At 38.8% G+C, this 23,997-nt stretch overlaps 1 protein-coding gene across 2 annotated transcripts; it reads right to left on the bottom strand.

Moving 5' to 3' along the window:
* Nucleotides 1-222: 222 nt before the first annotated feature.
* Nucleotides 223-23,052, bottom strand: ZNF326 (zinc finger protein 326). 2 transcript variants are annotated; one of them, XM_068691220.1, is made up of 13 exons: nucleotides 22,898-23,052; nucleotides 22,328-22,402; nucleotides 17,195-17,321; nucleotides 14,740-15,145; nucleotides 11,891-12,089; nucleotides 10,041-10,075; nucleotides 9,040-9,127; nucleotides 8,447-8,561; nucleotides 6,830-6,977; nucleotides 6,373-6,472; nucleotides 4,936-5,066; nucleotides 4,380-4,475; nucleotides 223-952 (listed from the first exon to the last, which is right to left on the bottom strand). In XM_068691220.1, the coding sequence occupies exons 1-13, from the start codon at nucleotides 22,911-22,913 to the stop codon at nucleotides 788-790; spliced, it is 1,701 nt and encodes a 566-aa protein (XP_068547321.1). In that variant the 5' UTR covers nucleotides 22,914-23,052; the 3' UTR covers nucleotides 223-787. The 2 variants fall into 2 exon arrangements, with proteins under 2 accessions (XP_068547321.1, XP_068547322.1); XM_068691221.1 differs by lacking the exon at nucleotides 22,328-22,402 and having other exon boundaries at nucleotides 22,898-23,012.
* Between the last annotated feature and the right edge of the window lie 945 nt (nucleotides 23,053-23,997).

Raw genomic sequence — 23,997 nt, 5'->3', positions numbered from 1 at the left:
GTATACTTTCCCGGGCACAGCATAAAGGCTACAGTACCTTATGTCTGTCCTAGTAGATGTAGTCTGAATATATCAAAAAAAACAACAAAAGAAGTAACGTGAGTTGCTAAGATGCAACTACAAGTTTTAAATAATCATAGCATCAATCAAGATTTGATTCAAAACATATTTAGTAGTTAGAGGGAAACACTTGAAATACTTAACCATAGACACTTTAAACAATAACATTTAAGTGTTTTATTGCTACAAATTGGTACATCTTATCACAAAAAGCTACAAGGCATACTATTACACATACTCTATTATACAGAGTGCAATGCAGTCCCCAAAACAGCCACACTCAACAGCACAATTTTTGAAGTTTACTCATTCCATATCGAGAGGTAAATATGATAAGCGTATGCTGTACAGCATTTAAAATATTTACCCCACAGACCAGCCTTTCTTTTCAATTGATTAGACCAAAAAACTATTATATCCAACTTTCAGTACACACACCAAAAAAATAGGATGCTTAAAAAAATATACAACACAATGTTTTAATCAGCTTTAACAGTCAGTTTGCTATAAAAAGCTCAACTAAAATAGTCTTAATTTCATTTTAAACAAAATCAGAAACACAGAGGAATTATATAAACAAGTTGTCCACAGAATGGAATGCATGCATAGGGTGGGGAATCTTCAACAACTCTCAAATGAGACTACTAAAGAGTCTTAGCCACTTTTGAGCAGAAATAAAAAGCTGTTTTGCCCCCCCTCATTTGTTTTCATTTGTGTTTTCTTTCACTTAGTTATCTTCAGTGTGGTCTAAGGTGAAGTCAGTTTGTTCTTCAGTTTCTTCTTCCTCTTCTTCCTCCTCTTCTTCCTCACCTTCAGCTGGCTCATCAGCCTTGTCCTCTTCTTCTGTCTGCTGCTCCTGAGCCTGATCATTTATTTCAAATGGATTTTCACCCTGGAGGAGAAAACAGAAAACAAACGTTTTAAATATTGTTTTTTCAAACAGTACAAAATAATGTTTTATCATTTCAATGACTGGAAAGCTCTTAGTTTGTAGTATCTACTGAGTCCAATTAACTCATTGCCAAATCAAAGCCATAGTTGCCACATATAAAGCCCCATGAATAAGGCAGAATTTTAAATTTAAGATACTGGTGTTTTGCGTTTTTAGAAGTAGACTCTCAAAGGTAAATGCCAAGTATACAGAAAGCTAGTATAACTTATCAGAGACCTATGAAAACAAGAAAACCCTAAATCTCACAGTTAAAATTCAGGCCACTTTTTAGGTGAACCACTATTACGCAAGCACTGAGAGGCTACAGAGCACCAAGAATTACTTCACCCAATCTGTAACACTGTCCAACACTGAAATACCAAGGATACCTATTAGCTCAGTAAACTGGCTCGCAAAAGAAAAGAGAATGCTTGAACCATTTTAACTCCAGCATCAGTGGAAAGCATTGTGAAATAATAAGGTAAGCATCCAAACCTTACTTCAGCTGGTATTTGTGCAACTCTCCAAACTGTACTCATCTACTTCCCTTTCTGGATAGAAGTGAGAAAGACCTCTTGACTAAAAAGCCTCTGGTACTATCTTCCTTGGGATCAAGCAAGTATTTTCAATCACATTTGGGCACAGCAACAAGGATTTCCAAAGATGGGCACAGAAATAAATAGAGTTAAGAATACTCCACCTAGTTAGCTTCAAATACACACTCAACAGTAAACAGAGTGAAAACAGGTGGGTACATTAAGATCTGTAAACTTTTAATGCTTTTTGTTAGCATTAGCTTTTCATTAGAAAATAGTATTGTTTCCTAGTACAAGAACAAAAACGTGTCTTGTATCTGTAACACATTCACAAGGATGTTAAAAGTACATCTATATATCTGATGCAAAAGGAAAAGACTAAAATACTCTTGTGTCTGGGCTAGGTATGATCATGAATTGCAGTTGAAGAATGTACTTCTGAAAGAACTACTTTCACACTCCCACAGACAACTTAACTGTTCCTGACTCCTGAGGACAAGCTACAGAAAAAATTTACTGTTAATTCCTGTGAAAACAGTATGCAACTTACAACTAACCTACAAGAACTGGATTAAGCACACTATTTCTAGCTGAACAGATCTCTACACAATAATCACCCTCCTCCCCCCTACCCCCTAAAAAAGAAAAAAAAAAAAATCTTTCCCCCTACTGTTTCTTCAGAGAAAAAAAGCATTTTTGTTCTCAAACTAAGGCAAAAGTTACTACCCTCAAAGGAAGATCCTAATGATTGCACTCTTTTTCCCAGTGATGTACCATTTAACACATCCAACACAGAAACAATGTTGATGCTAGTTGATTTTGACAGCCACACTGGTACCATCTTCCCAGATGGCTTAAATATATATACACACACATCTATGGAGCATAAGAATGTAAGCAGTTAAGTATTTTATTCCCAAGAGATGCATCCTTTGAGCTCCTTGTCTCTAGAGTATTTAAATTGCGCAGAAAGATTGAAACTAAAGTGGTGTTTACAGGCAAATGTGTTCATGATTCGAGTGACCTCAGAAACTAGCCTCAGTATTATTTGTAACAGGTCTAACAAACCTGATCCAAGAAGATCCTGCAGTCTGCCTACCTCAGAGGTAAACTTCAGAATCCCTCCACTAATATATATGATAAACAGTCCTTCTGCTGAGTTTGTTTTATTTCATTTTGCACATATAGCAAGCAACCTGTGGAACAGTCTTCTACATGGAAAGAAGATTAAATCAAAGAACAGAAAAGATTTTCCATTAATTGTTAGGTAAAGGAGTAAGTCACATGTTGAGCTGTCACCCAGTTGAACCCAGTCACCAGACCCACCAGTGAGCTCCTGCTCACTGCTGCTGGGGAGAACCCCACTGCAGGCACACCTGTGCCCTCCCAAGCCAAGGCCGCAGCATCAGTGCCCAGGGCAGGCACCACTCCAAACCCTGACCGTGGCTCAGTGTGGAAAGGTGCTCCCCTGAAGCTGTCCACTCTCCTGGGCGATGTGGGTTCTACAAGTCCATCTGAAGACAACCCTACCAAAAAGCCCCCAAACTACCATTTCAGCCTCAGCTGAAAAAATGGCATTTTGCTTAAAAGTAGCCAAGGACTTCCCAAGACAATTATTGCTTGTCAGTTAGCTTACTCCAGACCAGAAGTCAGTCCATGCCCCCAATTTTCCATCAAACATTAGCCAGAGCGTTCAATCCTGAAATGCCTTACACTATGCAAAAGGCAGCAAATATCCCCAAAACTGCTTGCCTGCTATTTGCTAGAGCCAGGCGGTCAACACAGCCAGGACTCAGCCTGCCAGGTCCTCCCTGCTCCAAATTTCTTCTTTCCACTCTGCATATGCTGTATACACAAAGCCTTCTGAAAGAATGTTTTTTGTGTGTGTTTTTGTTTCTTCAAGCCAATCTGCCTATCATCTCAAAGCAACTGATTTTCAGCTGTCAGCAGGATTTTCTACTCTATTGAAAAACAGCAGGCACCAAATACATAGACTGGTTCACCACATGCTGCATAAGAACTACTGACTCCTTCGGTCTGCAGTTGATTATACATTAATTATGAGAAGGATTAGCATATCCAAGAAGCTAGATATATCTCACTGAGCAGGTGCTGCTAGAAGTGTATTGCATTTGGGAAATACCAATGGTAAGCATTCTGAAAATGGCAGTGACCTCCTTGTGAAGACAATCTTCAATTTTCCAACTAGCAAATTACACATTTCCAATCCCCTTTTCACCAGTTTCCCACTAGGGGGCTGTAAGGGACAATACACATGCATGCCATACCATAGGGAATACCAGCAGAGAGCTGAAAATAGTCAAATATTCTAAGCTGTGGTAGCTGGTAGTTGCCATCTTTTCTTAACAGATATAGAAGAGCTGTCTGAAACTGAATTATGCATCCAATTGTACATAATTCTGCAGAACATGACTAAATTCAACCTTTTAAATTACAATTAAATATTGCATTGGCTGACACCTTGTCATATTTCTGCAATACAGTATTGCTTTTTCTGAAATCATCTATTGGTTAGGCACAGGGAAAATGTTACTACAGAAAGTCACATATCTGGCCCAGAAAAGGAAAAAATATTTTGCCAAAATGATTTCACATATTTCTCAAGCTGTGAATTTATAACACAGGCTGCCACATCTTTTAAATTCTCTGACCATGACTAGTAATGTTGTAAGCTTCCACTGTCTGTATGCTGCCATGAATCCTAGAAATTCTATCAAAAAGAATTAGACAAGTTGCATGTACAGTACTTTACAGTACAAAGTCACCTGCAGGAACCCTTGCTTCTAAACAAAGATTAACTCATTTGTAAAGTGAGTGTCTTCACATCTTACCTTCACATACAGCTCATACCGTGCCTTGACTATTGGATTATTCAAGATACTGGTAGCAGTAAGAACACTCTCCCTTTTTATTTGTTCTCTGTAGGCCTAGGAAACAGATGTAACAGTGAATAATTATTATACACCTATTCTGTCACATACTTGAATTCGTAGTCTGTTTCTGTAAGGAAAATTGTGAAAGTAATAATGCACAAAATGCTCATTCTTGGCATTCAATTCAGTTTATTACGCAGCTAGAAGTTAAGTTTGATGGCGTTTATAGTTTGTTGCTTTAGTTTGATTAAGATATATATTCAGGTCTTGGTCATATAATGAACTACATACAACCATGCACTTATCTACTCCCACAGTTAACTGTTCTCACTTACAGATAATACCCATGCTTTCCACAACTGCCTATGGTTCATGATTATAGAACATTCTAGATATCTACAGAATAAATAGTGTTGATAAGAATTCAGAAGTTATTTACACCGAGTACCACATTTCTCACCTACTATGAAACTATGCCTTTTTTTAATCTCTTTTTAAATATGTCATATCTTACTTGTTTTCCTTTTGTGTGATCAGGAGATTTTAAGTGCTGCTGAACAGAACTGTGTAATGCAGGAACATACACGCTGCAAGCACTGCAATGAACAGTCTCAACTTTCATCATGTGGTCATCAGCAGTAACCCCTGCCGAAGAACATGCAACAAACCATTAACACAAAAAGTGTTAAACCAGGGGAATAGGAGAAAGGATTGGATGTTTTATGCCAGTAAGTTAGAGCTCTCAATTGGTAAACATGTCAAACTGAACCGCAGGGAATATTCACACAAATTGAGGCATCAGAACTAGGCTTGCTGAAGATAATGTTGGTAGAGATTTTTTTTTCACCTGATACTCAAATTCCTTCATTCCACAGACCATGTATGAGATCCAAGCAATTATGTTTGATGCCTGAGGTTATGATATACAAACACCTTACCTGCCTAAATAGAGGGAAATAAAACTGATGAACAAATCATAAATTGAATGTACAAAATGTCTACTATTTAAGATCTACAATGACCAATATTCTTAATAATATGCATTTTAATATAAGAAACAAATCAGTTTTTCACCAAAGCAGCTGAATTAATTTCACTCCTCATAAGAGCACCTAATGTATTTCCTTGTCTCCCAATCCCTCAACACCAAGAAAAACTGTATGAATCCAATGTAAATCCGTTCCAAGTTCAAACATTAGCTTGCCAACAGAGCATTCTGATCATAAAGGTAAACAGGCCCTCCTGTACTTTAGAAGAATACATAAAAATAGTATGAGACTGTTAAGATGTTGGCTACATCCATTAAGTAACTTTCAAAGTTTAAATCCAAACAAATGCAATACTTAAATGTATTTATTGTTTGAAGTAAAGGGACTCCAAAGATGTCTTTTCTGGCTCTAGTGCATTTTTTGAAAGCTCTCAAGCAAAGGATAAAGCAGAGGGATATGGCACAAGAAGGTAGAGGGACACAAATGCCTTTAGAAAACAGTCTGTAGAGCAGCCAAGTGGGGAAAAAACAGTAAGTCAAGGCCAAGATGCATGTTGGGTAGCCATGGATTAGGAAAGTGCTCCAAGTCCTCCTTTTGTCACAGCCTGCCTCAAAAACACAATTATCCCACTGATATCATCTAGCTCCTTGACATCATATTAATCATTATCATGTTACCACTTTATAAAGTGATCTCTTTCAATCTAACTGCACCCACCTGTTGCCATTCCTCATGGCAACACTGAATAAGACTGTGGTGAGGCCTACATAATTCTATTAGTCAAGTACTTAGCAAAACATTATCTTGTGTTATGACAAGGCTACCTGGGCAGGAATTCTAAAGTTTGTTATCTCTTACTGTGCTTGCATTTCACATAACATCAAAAATGAGTCAAGGAACACAAACCAGGTAGAAAAAAGATGTGGGAACTGATCTCCATAGCATGCACTATCATTACTCACCTTCCATTATATCTTTTTCAACAGCTTGAGCGTTGTCTGTTTGGTTACTTGTCTGTTGCTTACGCATAGCTGTCTTCTTGAATTTATTTACCATACACTCCTAGAGAGGATCAGAAAAAAAAGTGTAATGGCTGATGTTTGAGGGTTTATGTTACAATAGGAACCCGTAGTTAAAATATTACTTGGAATAGCTCTATTCTGAAGAAAAGAGAGTAAAAATAAATAGCAAATAATTGGGCATTTAAGTCACTACTTTTAATTGCAACTGGGTGAAGTTACAGTTGTAACACTATTTTAATGACTATATTTGCCTCACTTTCAACAATACACACTGCACCAGAAGTCTTCTCCAAAAAGAATGATAATGAATTAAGCATATTTTGAAGACTAAATGATACCTTCTAATAACATTCTAATGCAAAAACATTAGATAACATTTAAAAATCCGTTGTCTTACATGAAGAAACTCCATCACTACTTTGTCAAATTTGGTTTGCTTCTGGATGTGATCCAATGTTTCCTGGTGAGCTGCGCTCTCCAGATGAGACTCAATCTCTTTTTCTTCAAATGTTCGAAATTTGCAAAATGAGCAAGTAAATGCCATTCTAGCAAGAGAAATACAATAAATAATATTACAATTAAAGAAACATTCTTCCCTCTCCCCTCAAAGCAATGAGGACTTGACAAACCTAACCAGAAAATTAATAAGAAAAGTATTCCTTAAAGAAGCCTAAATGGAAAAAAAATCTACTACTTTACCATTAGGAAAGATACCTGCTACAAGAACCAAATAAAAAAGGCTAATCTGAGACTAGTAAGTTATCTATGCAGAAGAAAAACTACTAAAACCAGATGCTAGCTATTGTAAAACCATATTATTCAGTGTGTTTATCTGTCATAGCTCTCCAGTTTGCATTATCTTTTGCAGTATTACCAAAGTCAAGCCAATGAGTTACTAACTACAGACTGTTAAAAGAACTAACTCAAAGCTTGTTTTCCATACAAAAACTAAATCCTTACAAGGAAACGTGGCCTCCTTAGTACTACTGAGGCACTAACGCAACAATCATACACTGCGTTCACAAAGCAGAATAGTTTTGTACAGCCCAGGCCAACAGCCAGCTTGTCTGTGGCAAAATTGAAAGTTAGTTACAGAACTATCTACTTATTATTACTACAAAATAACTCACCATACATACAAAAAAACAAAACCAGGTCAATTTCTAACAACTTAACTCAACCTGAATATGAATTTGTTCCACTAGATTACATATTTCAAAAGCAGTACCCTTCTAAGCGGCTTCTCAAGTGCACACTGATACACTCGTCAGGGAGAAGACTTAAGTAACTTGTGCATTTCCTGTGTGAATGTTGTGCAAATCATAGAATGATTTGGGTTGGAAGGGACCTTAGAGATTACCTAGTCTTAACAACCCTGATTTGGGTTGGAAGGGACCTTAGAGATTACCTAGTCTTAACAACCCTGCTACAGGCATGGACACCTCCTAGATCGGTTTCTTAAAGCCCCATCCAACCTGGCCTTGAACACTTTCAATGATGCAACATCCACAATTTATCTGTGCAACCCCTTCCAGTGTCTCAATATTTTCAGAGTTAATTTCTTCCAAATATCTAATCTAAACCTACTCTTTTTTTTGTTTACCTGTTACCCATTGTCCTATCACTACACTCCCTGATAAAGTCCCTTCCCCATCTTTCCTGTAGACCCCCTTCAATGCCTACAGACTGCTATAAGGTCATTATCAAGTTTTGCTGGAGCTCTCTTCTCTAGGCTAACCAATCTTAACTCTCTCAACCTCTTTGTAGAAGAGGTGCTCCATTCCCTGATGATCTTCACTGCTCTCCTTAGGACCCACTCCAACAGGTCCATGTCTTCTTTATGCTGCGGGTCCCAGAGCTGAACATGCAAGGTGCTGTTTATTTCTGCTCATTTGTTTATTTATTTTTCTTTTGAAATCAGTCCATAAGGGCCTTTCAGGAATGAAGGCATATTCTTACAAAACAAGGATATAGCAGGAGAAAACCACACCATGAGACAAGTTATAACACAAACCTGTATCCGTCACCATATTTTTCGCTGTTTTTTTCCCTTCTACGCCTTTGTTTCTCTCTTCTGGCCTCAATTCGTCTCTTTTCTTCTTCTTCGCTTTTAGCTTCTCCTTTGCCATCTTAAAACACAGAATGATTTTAAAGTGTTATATTCCCAAAAAGCCTAGCTTTCCGGGAAGCGTTAGTCTTCCCTGTCTCTTCCACAAACACCTTTTATATAGTCACAAAATGCAGATCCTACACCAACATTGTTTTAAGGCTTATTTAAATGCCATAGAAGTTTTCTTTTGTTTTCCTCCATTAAAAATGACAAATTTAAATACCTGTCTCCAACAGGTAGAGGTCTAGATTACACACATAAAAGAAAGGAAATTCAGAATTAAAGCAAGTCCTATAACCATGTAACAAAGAAAACACAAGATGGACATTACAAACAATTTTTTTCTCCATGGCCTAAATTCATAAGATTTGTTAAAAAGAGTCACGCTGTGCAATAATTATTAGAGGTCATACATACATGCATACTAAATCTATTCACCCAAAGTCATACAAATACAGTGTCTATAAAACCTTACCTGACAAAGCAAACTGACTTACCTCCAAAAGTCTGATACCCAAGATCATAAGCATCTCTTGTAAAGTCTTCATATATAACAACTGCACCACTCGTGTCCACTTCAATTTCCTACGTCAAAACCAAAAATTACAAACTGAAAAAACACAATGCCACCCTACATCCAGCAAACAACATGAATTATTTCCACTAATTTGTTACCTGCTATTTTTAATCAAATATAACAATAGATGAAAGTGAAATGAGCAACCACAAAAGGCTCAATGTAAAACTACCACAAACTCTGCATTTATCTTTCATGCCAGGATATCTTTATAAACTAGTTTCAAAGTCAAAATTCTCACTGTCTTCTACATAAACCTTCTGATTGCCAATTCAGACTTTTAAATACTTCCTTGGGAATGCATTAATACTTCCACTCAACGACAAGGGAAAAACATTTTAGTCTCTTAACATGGAACGAGGATATATACAAGTTTAGCTTAATCTCATTCTTGCATGCTGTTGGCAACTAATCTTTCTGCAGGTGGGAACTAGTCTTTGCACCTTAACAGCGAACATCTGTTAACAACAATCCTGTTTCCATTTACCTTCTCCCCTTAATGTTACTGACATCTCATCTATTCATTCTCCCTCATTGCTGTAATTCCTGTCATTTTATACTTCATTCTCAACCCACCAAGCCAAAGGCCATTGGTATGTGAAATCAAGTTGACTGCCTACGACAACGTGAGAAGCGTTCACGTGACAGCTGTGTATTACAAAAATAGTTGGTAGGTGTACAAACACAATTTATAGTTCCCTTTCAAGACTATTTGCACAAGCTACCCCTTTCACTTAAGTCAGCGAGATTCAAACTGCCACTAAAATAAGACTGTTTCAAATAAAAAGGAAAAAAAATCAAGTTTGAAAAAACTTACATAGTTAAAGCCTTAGTTTTTGTACCTCTAACTTTATTATTTGTCTTAAGGTATACCATCCAAATTGTGAAAGAATCAAGCATTTCTAGTCTTAGAGTCTTTACCTCTATCGTGGAATCCTGGAAAGATGACTTCATGTCTATAAGAATAAAATAAGGAAGAAGTAAGTAATACAAAATGCTGTTTAATATTACTGTCTATTAATTTTAGAGCAATAAAATATTCAGGAAAAAAGTCAACTTATTCTGCACCTAACACAGTCTAGATCTACAATTTATCATATTTTAATAATAACACTGAAAGTAAATCAGGTATTCTTAGGAATATAAACTAACCAGTCTTTCAAAAAACAATCACTGATACCTAACTCCACAAAACAAGAAAGTCATGACTAAAAAGGACAGTCATGACTTTTTGAGATAGATGAGACAATAAAAATGATAAAAGACATTTAGAGATATATTGCTCATTGTGTACATCCACATTCTCCTGCTAGTTGATACCCACTTCTTAGTTTTCAAGTACACAATACCACTTAGAGCATCTTTCAGTTCAAGTCTTGGAAAATTGTACCAAGCCACTCAGTCTTCCCCACACCCATCTCAGAAACACAGAACAAGTTGATTTTAGTGCATTCTAGTAGGTACCACCTATTTCATTAACATAGCTTCAATCTTACATGGTATATAACACTCCTTAGGTTGTGGAAATTAATGAATGGAAACAGATAATGCGCTAGAACTGCTCTATCTGAAGGTAGGTTAGGAAAGTAGAATCTATAAAAATACTGAGAAGAGCTAAGAGAAGAAACCATTGACATGCAAGTCTTTTGAGATATTTGGATGTGTATTTTATGGACCTATTTCACAACACCAAAATTAGCGAGTCCAATATTACAGTCCCTGTACAAAATGCAAATTAATCTGTTCTATGTGCCCACCCGGTGAAAATTTTATCTTAGCTTTGAATTCAAAACTAACAGCTTTTTAATATAAAATAGAGTAAGTAAGAACTACAAATCATAAAGTTTCTCCCAAATTTGCACACTTACCTTGCTAGCTTTGAGCTTAAGTAATTTTAAACATTTTTCAGGCGTGATTTGTAACAAAACTATATAAAACACTGCAGAGAGAAATCACTGAAAAAGCTACAAACACAAAACCAAAATTCACCCACTGCACATACTGTTGCTAATACTTTAACTGAAGTTTACATTGCCTCAAAGCAACAAACTTATTCAAACCATATTAGCAAGTTTTCTACCTTTGACTTTTGGCTGCAATACAATAATTATTAGAGTTCTAGGACATCTTCAAGGAAACTACAAAAGTCACGTGTCGCTAATGCTTTGTAATTTGTATTTCCAGTTTATCATCTTTACAGTTCTTGCCTTCACTACAGAATTTCACTTACAAGAGCATCTCTTGTCTACTCTCCACTGTTAAAGAACAATTTTCCACTGTTTTCTTGTTTCACCTTCCCCTCTCTCTCCTCTTCATCCACACTTTATGCCTTTATCGTAGCTGCACTACATTTGATGCTCTATTTCATACATATATCAAGCTCTTTGGGCAACCAGGCCCAGTCTCATACACGTGCACATTTTAAGGTGTGTCAGGCATCACCAATTAACAGAACACAAAATCTGAAAATATTTTCAGTGGTAAAAATTTGCACCCATGAAGTATCTCTATAAAGAAGCCTAGATGAAGCAGTTCTCAGCAGTACATATTTAAACACATCAAAATATCCACTTTCATTCAGCAAGTTATCTTTACAGTAGAAGAGCTAGAAGAGTAGAAAAGTAATTTCAAAAGGTCTGTTATAGACTACTTCAAAGGTAGAAAATAAAAAGTTACAACAGCACAGTCTTTTTTCTAAATATTAAAACTAAACTCCAAATTGATTTAAAAAAAATAGTAATTTTAACTTAATTTTGGCACTTTTTACTTACTAGGTGATTTTTTCTGAGTCAGCTTCAAAATAGGTTTCGTCATTTTGGGTTTCTTGATAAACGTCCCACCAGGTTTGTTGTACGGCTGCGGTATCATTTTTCTTTTTATTCCTCTTGCAGCAACTGCTGCAGGACTGGGTTTGTTATGATAGTCAACAACAATTCCAGGTCTGTGCATTCCTCCAAAGTCTCCCATATGCTGGAAATTTGGGAAATCAAGAAAAAGGTATTAGTATATGACATCAATAGAAATACAACAATTACTCGGCACAAGTGTTTATTTTTAAAATTTAACTATACTAAAATCTGCATTCTGGAACAAAATGCAGGGGAAATTTAAGTTCCCAGTTTTGATGTTTTGTGCAATGGTTTTGTGGGTGTCCAGTAGAACACACATGTATAAACCATGTTTCTGCTTATTCAGAGCCATTGTCCAGATGATGAACATGCCTGTCAAAGCTCAATCTCAGCCTAACATTTTGGCTCCTCTCTTCAGATTCTCCACATGATGAATGACTTCCCCCTTGGTGAAAAAACAGAGCTAACCAAACTACTTTTTCCTACACTCTAGTTAGCAGCCGAGAGAGAAAGAGAGAGACTTCTTTACTCTAAATTATTAGCAGTGATTTGAAAACTGAATAAAGAAAGTTGTTCAGTGTGAGGCAGTGATTAACTGAAGGAAGCTCAGTCTGTCTTTTACTTAATTATTACAGGACAATGCGCAACAGTGAATTCAGAAGTTGGGCTTGGAAGGTCTAATAAAAAAACATCAACAACAGGAATGAAAATTCAGTTGGAAGACTAAATCCTTCTGTTACTTCTGAAGTGCTGTACAGACATTGGTGAACACTTATTTATGAAAGCAACCTCTGAAGGTATGGAATAAATGAGTAATCTGAAGAGGGAGAACTTAGGTAGCTGCATTTTTTTTTCAAAGCACCAACACATTTCTTAGTATTAGTTCAATTATTTGATTAATAAAGGTCAGAAGACAGCCCACTAACTGGATGGATGAATTGGATAAGCAGAAATATTTGAATCACTGTGAGAAGAGAATTACCACTACGCTATCAAAGAACATGAAAATAACTTGAAAATACTTTTCACAAAAGGGATACCCATTTTATTAGCAGATTTTATATGACGGACTGAATGCATCAAAACAGGCACTTTGCTTAATCAAAAGTCCATGCACAAGATCTCCACATTAATTAACTTAGTTGAGACAGCTACAGAACTACCTAGCATGTACATTTACATTGTATGTCTATAAATTTGGAACAAAGTAGGCACTTGAATAGTTTCAAGTACTTTTTTAAAAACAGTATCTATTAAAGGTGCAATGCATTTTAAGTATGGTAAGTACTTTAGCCTTTATGTAATAAAGGATAACGTAAAAGACTAAAAAGATTTCAAAAGCAAAAATAGAACAGAAATAAGGCTACTTGGTCACCATTTTGCACAAAACTTTCAGATCCAAATGAGTTCTGAAAGGATGGCATCCAAGCTTAAGAATCAAACACTTTCAGCTTTACAAAGAAATATAAAGATTAGACTATTTCTAATACCGTGCTACATGCTAGCTATAGCCATGTGTAAATCTGAGCTAAAATTTGAATATGACAACTACAGTATTCAAGAATGCTCCAAAGTAGACCTTCTGAAACAAGACCACCAGACAATTAGGCACTTAAGGACCCAGGAAAAAAAAAAAAAGATCTTCATCTAGACTTCAAGCTACAAGCAAGTTGTATGGTTTAACATTAAAGAATTGCTTCCCAAAGAGATATGGCACACTTAGGAATTTTAAAAGTTGTACCTAGAGGCATAGGCGGAAAAGCGTTCACTGACCTTTTCACAATTAAAAAAAATATCAGAATTGGGATTATAAAACCAAAGTAAAGGGACACCATCAACTTAAAGTTAGTGCTTCTGTCAGGATTATTTTTTATTCTCTTCTGTTGTATTTTTCCCTAGCTCATTAAACATTAAGCACTACTTCTCCAAACTGTCATCTACTATTTTGTGTCCAGTTAAATTGGACAGTTTTTACATCCTACACTGGAAAGGAATCCACTGAAAACGAGGTAGAAGATATGTCACCAAAACAAAATTAATACAAGTCATAGGGCTAGATACATTACCAGGAAATCAATCTCAAGTTTGCAAAAGAACTCGATTTCAAGTTGATGATGTCCCTTTAGTTGTGCTTTAATTTTAAATACGAATCACTGTAACTGCTAGCCACCTACCTTTGCAAATTCCTCCCCATCACTCTTTCAATACACAAGTCAGAGTAAGAACTAAGTTTAAGAGAAGACTTGATGTTTGATAAAGCATGTGTTGAACATACTAAAGAATTAGCTGAAGTTTTACCTTTGCAGGAAACGAAAGCTGCTCTGGCATTCACAACCGGGTTTTATTTTTTTGCATATACATTGCACCTTTAACCTACTTAAAACTTCAAATGGCTTTGAATTAAACTTTCACAATATTCAAGAATTTCCCCACCAGCAATGAGGATGCTAGTGCTTACAAGGAAAAATGCAAGTCCTTTTAATCCCTTTTAGACCAAACCTATTACTTTTATCGTCGCCTTTCAAACAAAAGGAGAGATTTAACAAACCTTATCAACTAGTCTTCTATTACTCATTACTTTCAAGAGCAAAAGAGAGACTGCATTCTACTTGAAGACAGCTTCAAGGGGGTAAACGACATTGTCAACCATGATAGTTTGCTTGGACAAAAAACCACACTGTACTGAACAGTGTATTAATTTTAAAGCAGTGGTCTTGAAAGGGTTTAAAAGAGTGTCTAGTGAAAAGAATCTGAAAAGATTCTGTACTTACTCCTCGGCCTCGGCCTCTGCCTGTTGATGGTCCTCCAAAAGCATCATAGTTTCTGCTTCCAAATCCACTTTCAGGATAAGCAGGCGTTCCTCTCCCCCGAGAGCCTACAGGTGCAGGCTTCATATGGGGTGAAGAAAAACTGCTGTAGGAAGAGTAACTCTCTCTTCCTCTGTCCTCCATAAACCCAGGCCTCAATTTTGAACGGGAGTAAGGTGCTTCCCAGCTAGACCCGCCCTGGTTTCTACCTCCGAAAGAGTCAAGGCTATTCCGGTAGGAGTTGTCAAATCGACCACCATAACTACCTCCGAAGCGGCTTTGTTCGGGTTCATTATAACCATAGCCAGATCTGTACAGATCTCGCCCACCCAGAGAAGACCCGGAGTCGTAAGACTCATAAGGTCCAAACCTGGAAAAGTTGCACAGTGAGGAGAAAAAAAAGTAAGCTTACTAATGTTATACATTTCAAAAAGACATGTTATCAGTTGACATTTATCAACTAAAATCAATTTATTACTATACTGGTCGGTACAGTTGTGTTATTGTTTAATCTTGATTAGGGCTGGGCAAATGACACTATGACCAGATAGAAAGCTATCTGAGCCATTTTTTCTACAAACAATTCTAAAGTTCAGTATGCCTGAACTTTGGTCAATTAAAATTTTCAGCAACATTTACTAAATTATTAGAGCCCAGCCCTAGTCTCACGAAAATAATGACCTGCAGACATTCACAGGCTAGTCAAACTCTCCTTTCTTCAAAATCATGCCCTCATATTTTAACAGTTAAACAGCAGTTAAAAGGCGGCTTAGTTCTCAACTGAGAGTACAAAAAGAAAATAATCAATTTTTAGTGGTACAGTTGTGTCTTAAACACCCCAGAATTCTAAAGGAAAACATAAGTGCTCTTCCATGCAAGTTTATACTTTTTGGAAATCATCTTCCCTGTAATATTCAGTCACCCAATCAGAGATCATGATCTTCAATGCACATGTATCTTTTCCTTGCAGACCATTAAGTCTAGCAACTCTGGATTTTGAAAATCTATCTCAATACACACAGAATGGAAACAAAAACAGTCCTTGAAGTTTCTAAGTATAGTAACAAGGAGCTGAAATCTTTAGCTATTTATGAGTCTGATTTACATTAGCAGGAGTCAGGCTGGAAATCCGTCAGTATTTGTACACCATTGGAAGGGAAACACATTAGTATCCCTACAGGGTTGTAATAGGTGATTAAGCAGGAATTCGGAAAGAAAGCCCCTTGACTAATAAAATATAAACTAAAACAGACTCAAAGTTCTGCCTGGATCTATAGTAAATTGAATGCCTTCATTTTAAAATACATTTAGTCTTGGAAGACCGATAAGTAAACAGAAAATAGCGCTACCTAAAGGAGTCCATGCATAATATTAACATTACATGGCAAGAGACATTTCTGTGTTCAAGTAGTTATTCAAACTCAATCATATGCAGATTACTGTATGGTAGGTACAGCGCGTTCCTCAATCTCTGCTCAGTCTTTTAAGTCAATCTTATGTTCATCATTAAACAAATTATAATGAACTAAAATGTTTAACAGACCCATGCAGCAAAACACAACATTTCTCCAGCCTCCCTACTTAGTTCTGTCCTCGCCCAGTGGAACTACAGTGACTACGAACAAGAACCATACAGTAGTCTGGCTACAGCCAGACAAGAATTCAAGGGCGCGCACAAGAAAACCATCAGATTATCCAAGTTTTCTTCACGTTTCATTTCCTCCAAGATAGAATCACTACTTTGAAACGCATACTACTTTGAATGTGATATTAAAAGATAAATCAAATCATCTGTTCCCTACTGCTTTTATCTGAAAGAGCAACAGGAATAGTATCCTAGCATTACATACACAACTTTAAGACCACTGCATCAGAAAATTTACTTTTAGACTAATCCATCTTGCAAAGCAGCCCAGAACATGCACACAATTTTTAGTGTAATCAGTACCTGCCAAAGAAATAATCTGGACATGACTTTCAGATTCAATAGGAAGACCATTTAAGCACTGCACATTCAAAGCAAAGAGCACATACCCTAAATGTTCCTTGAAAACGGAATGTTGATAGATTCAGTCTAAGCCACTAAGCCAATTAGGTCTAGTCTGCTATGTCAGAAACAGTATGTCAGGCCAATCAGTTATAAATTACTAACCATTACCCAAAAATAAAACTTGATCCATTTTCAGTCACAGACGTATTGTTTCAGTGTCGAACTTTTCCACAAAAACGCTAATTGTTACAATAATCTAGCTTTTACAGTTTAAGATTTGCCAGTCGTTAATGAACATGAAGACTCAGAACAAAGTGTTCATACAAAATCATAACAACATGCCTCAGGAACACTTAAGTTAGAAAACAGAATGATTGAAACTTAAATAGTATTTGATCAATTCTTGGGACAGCTGAAGGATTATTTTACCTGTTACCACCACCACCACCTCCTCCGCCTCCACCTCCATGACTCTCCATCCCATAGGATTGGTTAAGGTAAGAGTCCATGGATCGTGGGCCACCATAGCCTCCATGCCCATAATCACGGTCCATGTCTAAAAAAGAGCAGAAAAACGTTTATAAAGAACGCAAGAGAGAAGTCCTATTAAGCATTCTAGCTTAAATTCTTAAGTAAAATGTTTAACCTGCCACAGAGCTTACAAACAAAATACAGCACTCTCAGTTGTGAATCAATTTCAACAATGTGCTGAGGGAAGCCGTGTGTCTTTGTCATCATCAGAGAACCTCTTAATTGAAATGAAGATGACATTTTTTGTCAGTAATGGACAGGTCAGGATTATTGTTCTGTCAGCTGGAATTCAGACGCAGGTTAAGACAACTAAATGGAAAAAACCTGACGTGGAGCATCAGAAGTTAGTGAAGAATGATGACCACTTCCTCCCTTTGATAACACACATAGTTCAGACATCTGGCTATAACAATGCCACAAAAAAACGTTCAGAAGTTGACAGAGACATTGCTTCAAGGTTACAGCTCACGTCACGCTGCAATGCAGACGCTGCATACAGGCTCCAATCTAACTCTCCCTTCTAGCACCAACAGAGAACCACCACTGCACCACTGAGTTGCAGGTGACCAACTCTGCTAAGAGGGTGGTACCTCACAGCTGAACTGATGTCACTTCATGACACCTTTGTATCTTGTAAAGAAGTCTGCCAAAAGAACCAAGTTTCTCCTCAACACTCTAAGTCTTATATAGAAGTACAGTTAAAATAACCACACAAAAATTCAAAGCTCTAAGACAGCAATGTAGACCTGCATAATGAACATGAGCCACAGCCTTTCTGTAAGGTGCACGCTTTGCACCTCATCAGCATTCTAGTGATGATCACTGTTTCCCAGGACTGGCCAACACTAACTTCTGGGTAACAGAAAACAAGCCTGTCAAGTCAAGCCTCATTAAAAAGTAAGATAGAGAAGGAAAATCAGTGAACATGGAAAGAATAAAAATATAACCACACAAAGATTTGTCCACTATTTCCTACATTCCAAAGAAAATCCCAAGACTTCTCCAGAACAGGAAAATAAGCCCACTCAAAGTAATAAAATATTTCCTATTTAACAAAATATAGTACCTCTGTGTGCCTATCAGTTTTGTGAAAATAAGTACATGTATATACGTTATTTCCTGTTTGTAACTGCTTTTTGTTAGACCAGACAGCCATCGTAATTTACTTTCTTTATCTGCAAGGAAAACTGCAAATGGTACTTAGCTGAGTATTTCACTGTTACAGGTGTCCCTAGCAAGCCTGAATAGAATCTCAAAATAAGATTTGCTGGTTTCTTTGTTTTCCTTTTAGTGATCATAGGTACTTCCTAAGAAGTTGAGGATGATATTTCTAGAACTTGGAAGTTGCACTGCATCTTCCCATATTTGGGATGTACAATAAAGATTGAGCAAAGTAGGAAAAAAACTCTCAAAATACTAATCATGTAGCATCACATGATATCAGTCTAAACTCCAGGATGTTTCTCTTTGAAGAACTTGCTGAATCTTCTAATATGAAGATCTCATATTCCTCTCTGGTGTGACTGATCTACTTCCTTACATTTAGGGCAATACCCTGAAGACTGTCCACACAAAGATATGGGCATGTAAGAAAAAAAAAAAGTCAATAATTTTTGCAAAGCTTTTTAAGTTCAGCTGATCCTATGTTCAATCTCAGATCCAAAGTATTTTTTTTTTTAAGTGCAGTTTATCAAATCAGAAGACACTGACATCTTGAAAACAGCCTGAAGGGGACGAATAATTCACCTCAGTTTATCCTGCTCCCTATTACCTACAATCTCTCTTATGGCACAAAGGTAATTAGGTTAAGCAGGCCAACCACATCATTCAACATGGAAGAACAAAACACATTGTCAAGATCACTGCCAACACAATCTGACTAGTACAGTGAGTGACCAGTGTGGGGAGGGAACACCACCAACTTTCACATTCACATGAAAAAAAAAATATTCCAAAACATTATTTGAAGCTATGCTTCAAACCAAGGTGATTTTTTTTTTCCTAAAAATTTCAGCACAAAAGGAAATATTGAAATGTGCTTCCCAGGACAGCATCTGATGTCTGTTTCTATTCAATGCTCCCTTTACTCAACCCAGGTTCATCCTACCCTTGGATCAGCAAGGATATCTGTACCATCAGCAGCGTGGCTGCCATTCCCCAAATGGGCAATTCCTGTTCCCTGACTGACCAATTTCCTCCTCCTGCCCAGGCTCGCTGCACTGCATTTCCCTACACTGTAGTATGCTCCTCTTGGAAAAAGATTTAACAGAGGGACACAAAAGCTACAAAGCGACAGACTATTACATGGGTGGTTTTGTACTACAAGAAACTGGAGGTAGCAAACAAAACTTTCAAAAAAAAAAAAGCTTAAAAATTAACTGGATGCTTTTTCGCAATAGATATCCAAGTCCCAGAGCTGCTTTGAAGAAGTATTCTGTGTATCTATAAATATTTCAGAGAGGAAAAAAAAAAAAATGGTTCATTGTTGCTCCTGAAGTTTAAAAAGAAATCAAATCTTTGACACAGTTGAGGTATCTGAAATAGCGTTTGTTAGAGGAATAAATCAGGTTTTGGTATCTGCAGCTTCTTGCACACAATGTTGATGAACAACCTGCTGAACTGAAGTACAGAAACAGAACAGAGAAGAATTATTCCATTTTCCATTTCTAAACCGTATCCAAACGCTCTTGGAGTAAGGGAGAAAAGTTATGACAAAGGGGAAAAAAATATATTAACCTTAAAATCAAAAAGCATAGGCCACTAAAAGAAGAGATCAATTTACACATTAAAATGTTCACTTATATGCATTCTTGAAGTTTAACGACAACAAAAAAAATGTCTGATCTAGCAGAGAGATCATTTAAAATTGCTGCAAGATGACACCTCATTATAAAGTAATGAAAAATCTGTTTTCCTTAGGAAAAGAACTAAGGAGTTAAACATGTAGTAGATAAGAATCAGGTTCCCTTGGTACAGAGGACTCTGAGACACACTTTTAAAGAAAAAACTTAAGATTAGAAGATATTGAAAACATTCACAGCACAAGAAGTGAAATCATTTCCAATAGCGTTCCCCACATGGAACATGTAAGAAGCCTAGGAGAATGAAAGAAAGGAGAAAGATCTTACATTAATGAATCATGAATATAAAAATTAAAACTTTAGTAAAACGTAATATCAATCTCAAAATAATTGGAAAAAAAAAACAGAATTAGAGGCCTGAAACAAGCTATAATTGCCTAGAGTATTTTTCATTTGTAATTTATAACAACAAACTTCAGGATCCATTGTGCAACTGTAAGCTGCATTTTTTCCAGACACACTATTTTTCATAAAATTTATGCCTGCTTTAAGATCCCAACTTTGTCAATAGATACAGAAGATTTAATGCATTGAGTCCCATGCAAAACAAGGCACCAATCCAACAACTAAATGAATTTTAGGAGGCAAAAGCCATTTTCCTTTCCAAGTTAAACGGACATGGTTACAGTAACCAAAACCTCAATATATTGTCACAAAGTTTATTCTACAGACTACATGATCTGGCTTCAAACCAAGCCATGAGCAAGGGACAATGGTGGAATCACAGCCATCATCAGCCATCCAACAAAAAGCACGCTTCAAACTGGCTAAAAATTTCCAGCAGGAAGAACTTAGCCAAGAACCGGGCAAAGAAGAAAACGCTCAACATTCATCCTCTGTTGCCATCTACTGGACCCCTACAAAATAGCCTTTAGCCCACTGTACAGGATCAGGGTAAGACAAAGGCTCGTTCATTACTTACTAACATACATGCAATGCACAAACATTAGTGTCAAGTGTTTCAAGCTGCAAACATCATAATTAAACTTGTTGAATAAATATAAATAACGAAAAACAATTATCACACAGATTCTTACAAAGGTATATGAAAGTAATAGTTTAACTGTACAATATGTTTCATCAGTTACTTGTCATAGGATGAGCCTGGTTTCATTTTAATACTGCTGTCATCAGATATCAGAAAAGCAGGTTCTGGTTATTGACTCCAGTTAACATTCCAGTAAGAATTTAAATTGCAACTTAAGAACCTTTTCTACTAAATACATAAAGGACATTTATTTAGAAATCAATACAGAAGATTTAAGAAAAACAAAAACAAGTTCAGAGTTTTTAATTATTTTACTATGAAGAAAAATAAATCCAGAACACTATTGTTGGCAAAAGAGATAAGACTCAAGGAGTGTATCATGAAAACGGTCATACTGCAATCGCAGATGCTTCTGTAATCCACGTTATTTCCACGTAACAGCCAGCAAGCGTATGAAGAGATCCAATAGCAAATATTTATTTGGTCACATTTGTAAATAAAGCTTAGGCACAGTTTATTGTAAGAGTTTTATATTGATACATCAACAACCTTTTGGTACTTGTTTGCATGCTGGCAAGAGATTTCAAAACATTTCTTGAGTCTTGCTAAATTTATAGCCTTACCCATAAAATCCGTATTCTTTTCAGTTGCAGGTATTTTAATAGCGCATAAACAAAAGCTAACATTTGCTCTATCACATTTATTTTTATGCTTTGTATATTCCTTCCCACACCCTTACTTAAAGTCAGTTACAAAAGAAAATCTAGGTTCGTCTTTTCCCATGCCCGTGTGAGAGGGAAACATCCTCTGACCTTGTTTCTGCTGCTTTCTTTTCAATCTAAGCAGCACGAATTGAATATAGAAGAAAATATGAGAAATTTCCATGAGAAAATAAAATACCGATGTACGCAAAGAGCAACATCGTAAGTGAAGCCTGCGCTCCCTCCCATCCCTGCTCCTCCAACACCTCATGGTTCTGCCTCGGACCGTGCAGGAGCTCACGCTGACATGCCCAAGGTGAGAACGCAGCCTCACTCCCCGCCAGTTACAGCTCCTCCAGAACACAACACGTGCAGCCACACCGCGTTACGTACTTTCAACACCCCTTTTTAACATCTTTGGCAACACTGACTGCTCAGCCCCAACGCTTTTTTAGAGGTTAGACGTATTTATAGCTCATACCTGAGACTGACCCACTGGGCATGTTCACACCACAATGCATGGGGGTATCTGGGAACCTCCAATCTCTGTCTTCAGCTGGAGAGGATGGGTCAGTGAGAATGACTTAGTGCTTTGCGAGAGCTCGCGGGGAGACACCGGGAGCCGCGCCGACAGGCGGCTCTCGCTGCTGGCGGCTCTCCTGGCACGACCCCTCACGGAGCTCGCCCCGAGCTCCCCCCGGCCCTGCCCGCGCCACCGCCCCCCCCCCACCGCCACCACCGCCGCCGCCTCCCCCTCGCCCCCCGCTCTCCCCGCGCCCCCCGGGCGCCTCAGCTCGCCCCCCGCCCCTCCCTCCCGCCCGCCCGCCCGGCCCCGGGAGGGCCCCTCGGGCCCCTCCGCGCTCCTCAGCCCTCCTCTGCCCTCCTCCCGCGCAGCCCGCCCGCCGCCGGCCGCCACCGCAGCTCCCCCGGCCCCGGAGGGGCGGCGAGGAGGAGGACGAGGAGGTGCGTGCGGGGAAGGGGGGGAGGTGGGGGGGCGCCCTGCACGCAGCGAGGCGGCCGCGGCCATGCGGGGCGGCGGCCGGGCGCTCACCTTCCCCGTAGTCCATGATGGCGGCGGGCCCCGCTCCCGGCGGCTGGCGGCCGCGGCTGGCAATGGCGCCCTCCGCCACAACGCGGCCAGGCGGAGCCTGCGCGCCGCCGGGGAGCGCGCCGATTGGCCCGGCCGCCGCGTCACGTGAGCGGCGCGGCCCGAAGGGAGAAAGGGGCCGCGGCCGCCCCAAACGCCGGCGCTCGGTGCCCGGATCGGCGGGGTCACGAGGAGGGAGGCTGCGCGGCGGCCATGTTAGGTGCTGGCAGCCGCCATTTTGCGTCATGGCAGCGGGCCTTATCTCGCTTGAAGGCGCCGCGGGGTTATCAGCGGTGGAACAGCCGCGTCCTCGCCGCGCCTTCTGTAGTCCCAATGCTTTCTGTCGTCCCACACGCCCTTTGGCCCCAGTGAAAGCAAAAACAGCAAACACTGCCCTCGGTACACGAGGACCACAACGTGCCCTTACCCTGAGCTGGAGGCCAGGCGGTGCTTGGCAGGGGCGAGTCCCCGCGGCGAGGAGCCTCGTCCCGTGCCAGCCCAGCACAGGGGCTGCTGCTGTGTGCGAGCATGCGGCTGTGCCTGTCCCCTGCATGGCTGTGTTAGGGCAGCAGCTCGGTGGCGGTATGCAGAGGAGTTACTTGCACAGCCCCCTCCTCAAGGCTGCTGACATGGCAGCACTGCCCTCGTGCCCACACGGCCCCTTGGGCTGCCTCGGGGCCTTGCCAGGAGGAGCACTGCAGGTAGCTAGGAATAGGCCTCGATATTCACTCTTCCCCCCAAAAATAGCAAACACACATAATCCTGTGTTGAAGTGTAGCCTCCCTGTGACAGTCCCCTTCCATGAACCTCCCATTAACACCAATTCATCCATGAATCCCAGGACAAGCTATTTTAGTTTCTGTAACAGGCCACGTTGAAGAGGTAAAACAGGCTAAAGGTAAACACAGGCTTCATTCAATTCAAGCTAGTTGTAAGACACCACTTTTCTCCTCCCATAGCCAAACGTTTGAGAGAAAAACAAACAAACAAAAACATACATCATGCAACAAAAAGCAAAGACCTTTGTGAGACTCACATGCTGAGAAATGTTTCATTCCTTGTTT

Source organism: Anas acuta, chromosome 8 (assembly GCF_963932015.1).
Source record: "Anas acuta chromosome 8, bAnaAcu1.1, whole genome shotgun sequence".
In the NCBI taxonomy this organism is placed as follows: Eukaryota; Metazoa; Chordata; class Aves; order Anseriformes; family Anatidae; genus Anas; species Anas acuta.
Note: the sequence above shows the minus strand (reverse complement) of the source record. Positions and strands in the feature narration are given on the sequence as shown.